At 66.4% G+C, this 952-nt stretch overlaps 1 protein-coding gene across 2 annotated transcripts in view; it reads right to left on the bottom strand.

Moving 5' to 3' along the window:
* LOC104471531 (low density lipoprotein receptor adapter protein 1-like) overlaps positions 1-952 on the bottom strand; it is a 4160-nt gene that overhangs the window by 1117 nt on the left and 2091 nt on the right. The window contains exon 5 of one of the 2 annotated variants that reach the window (XM_010086902.1): positions 614-679. The exons of the other annotated variant lie outside the window; for it this stretch is intronic. Within the exon in view, the coding sequence (XP_010085204.1) occupies positions 614-679 (66 nt within the window). The remainder of the gene's footprint in view (positions 1-613; positions 680-952) is intronic. 2 annotated transcript variants of the gene reach the window in all.

The raw sequence follows: 952 nt of genomic DNA, 5'->3' as shown, positions 1-952 counted from the left end.
CACACCGGGGGAGAGACTGGCCACGGCTCTTCCCGCATCCCCTGCAGCCCGCAGAGCCCCAGACCCAGGCTGCGAACGGGGGACGAGCTGCGGCGGCTGCGGCACACAGCACAGCTTTGCCCAGAGCCAGGAGGGGTGAGCACTGGGGGCAGGCAGAGGAACCCGGGGAGCAGGCGTGACCCCAGGCGCTGCCAGGCTGGGCCAGCACCAGGAGCGTGAGGCCAAGGACCAGGCACGGGGGGCTCTGCTGGCAAAGCTCCGGTGGGCTCTGGGTGTGCAGGAGGTGTTGTGCAGATGGGCAGGGCTGAGCCTCAGCTCAGGCTGGCAAGGTGATGACCAAAGGGTCCCTCCTTCAGAGACAGACCCTGGCCATGGCACCAAGCGTGAGAGCAGGTCCCAGCTCCCTGTGTGACAGTGCCAGTGGAGCTGGCAGCAATGCTGGGGGCTGCAGCACGCTGAGCCTGGCAGGAGAGGAGGCCAGGAGCAGTGAGCTGCGTCAGGGTCACTTTTTTCCTGTCCTAATGTGAGACCACCCTGGGCACAGGCCAGACTTGCACATACTGTACCCCAAACTGGTGTCTGAAGGGAGGGCTCCCCGGGGGGGCTGGCTCACTTGATCTGCCGGGCTCAGCACTCTCCAGGACACAGGATGGGTGAAGGGGCTGTTCCTGCCTAGAGCCTGGACAGGGCAAAAGCAGCAGTTAGTGCCTGCAGCCTGGAAAAGGGCCAGCCCTGCGGGGACAGACGGGCAGGACTGTGGGCAAGGGATGACAGCCCTGCTGTGCTCGGGGCAGGGCGCAAACAAGGGCCGGGAATCACTGCTCAGGGCGGGTACCGCAGGACCCTGGGCTGTGCTACAGCTCAGCAATGCAGGATTGTCCAGCATGGACAGCAGGGACCCCCGCCCCCAGCCCAGCCGGAGCCAGGGCAGGCTCTGCACGTGGGGCAGCGG

This window comes from Pterocles gutturalis, unplaced genomic scaffold, assembly GCF_000699245.1.
Source record: "Pterocles gutturalis isolate BGI_N339 unplaced genomic scaffold, ASM69924v1 scaffold30141, whole genome shotgun sequence".
In the NCBI taxonomy this organism is placed as follows: Eukaryota; Metazoa; Chordata; class Aves; order Pterocliformes; family Pteroclidae; genus Pterocles; species Pterocles gutturalis.
The sequence above is the reverse complement of the archived record's forward strand: the minus strand, read 5'-3'. Positions and strand labels throughout refer to the sequence as shown.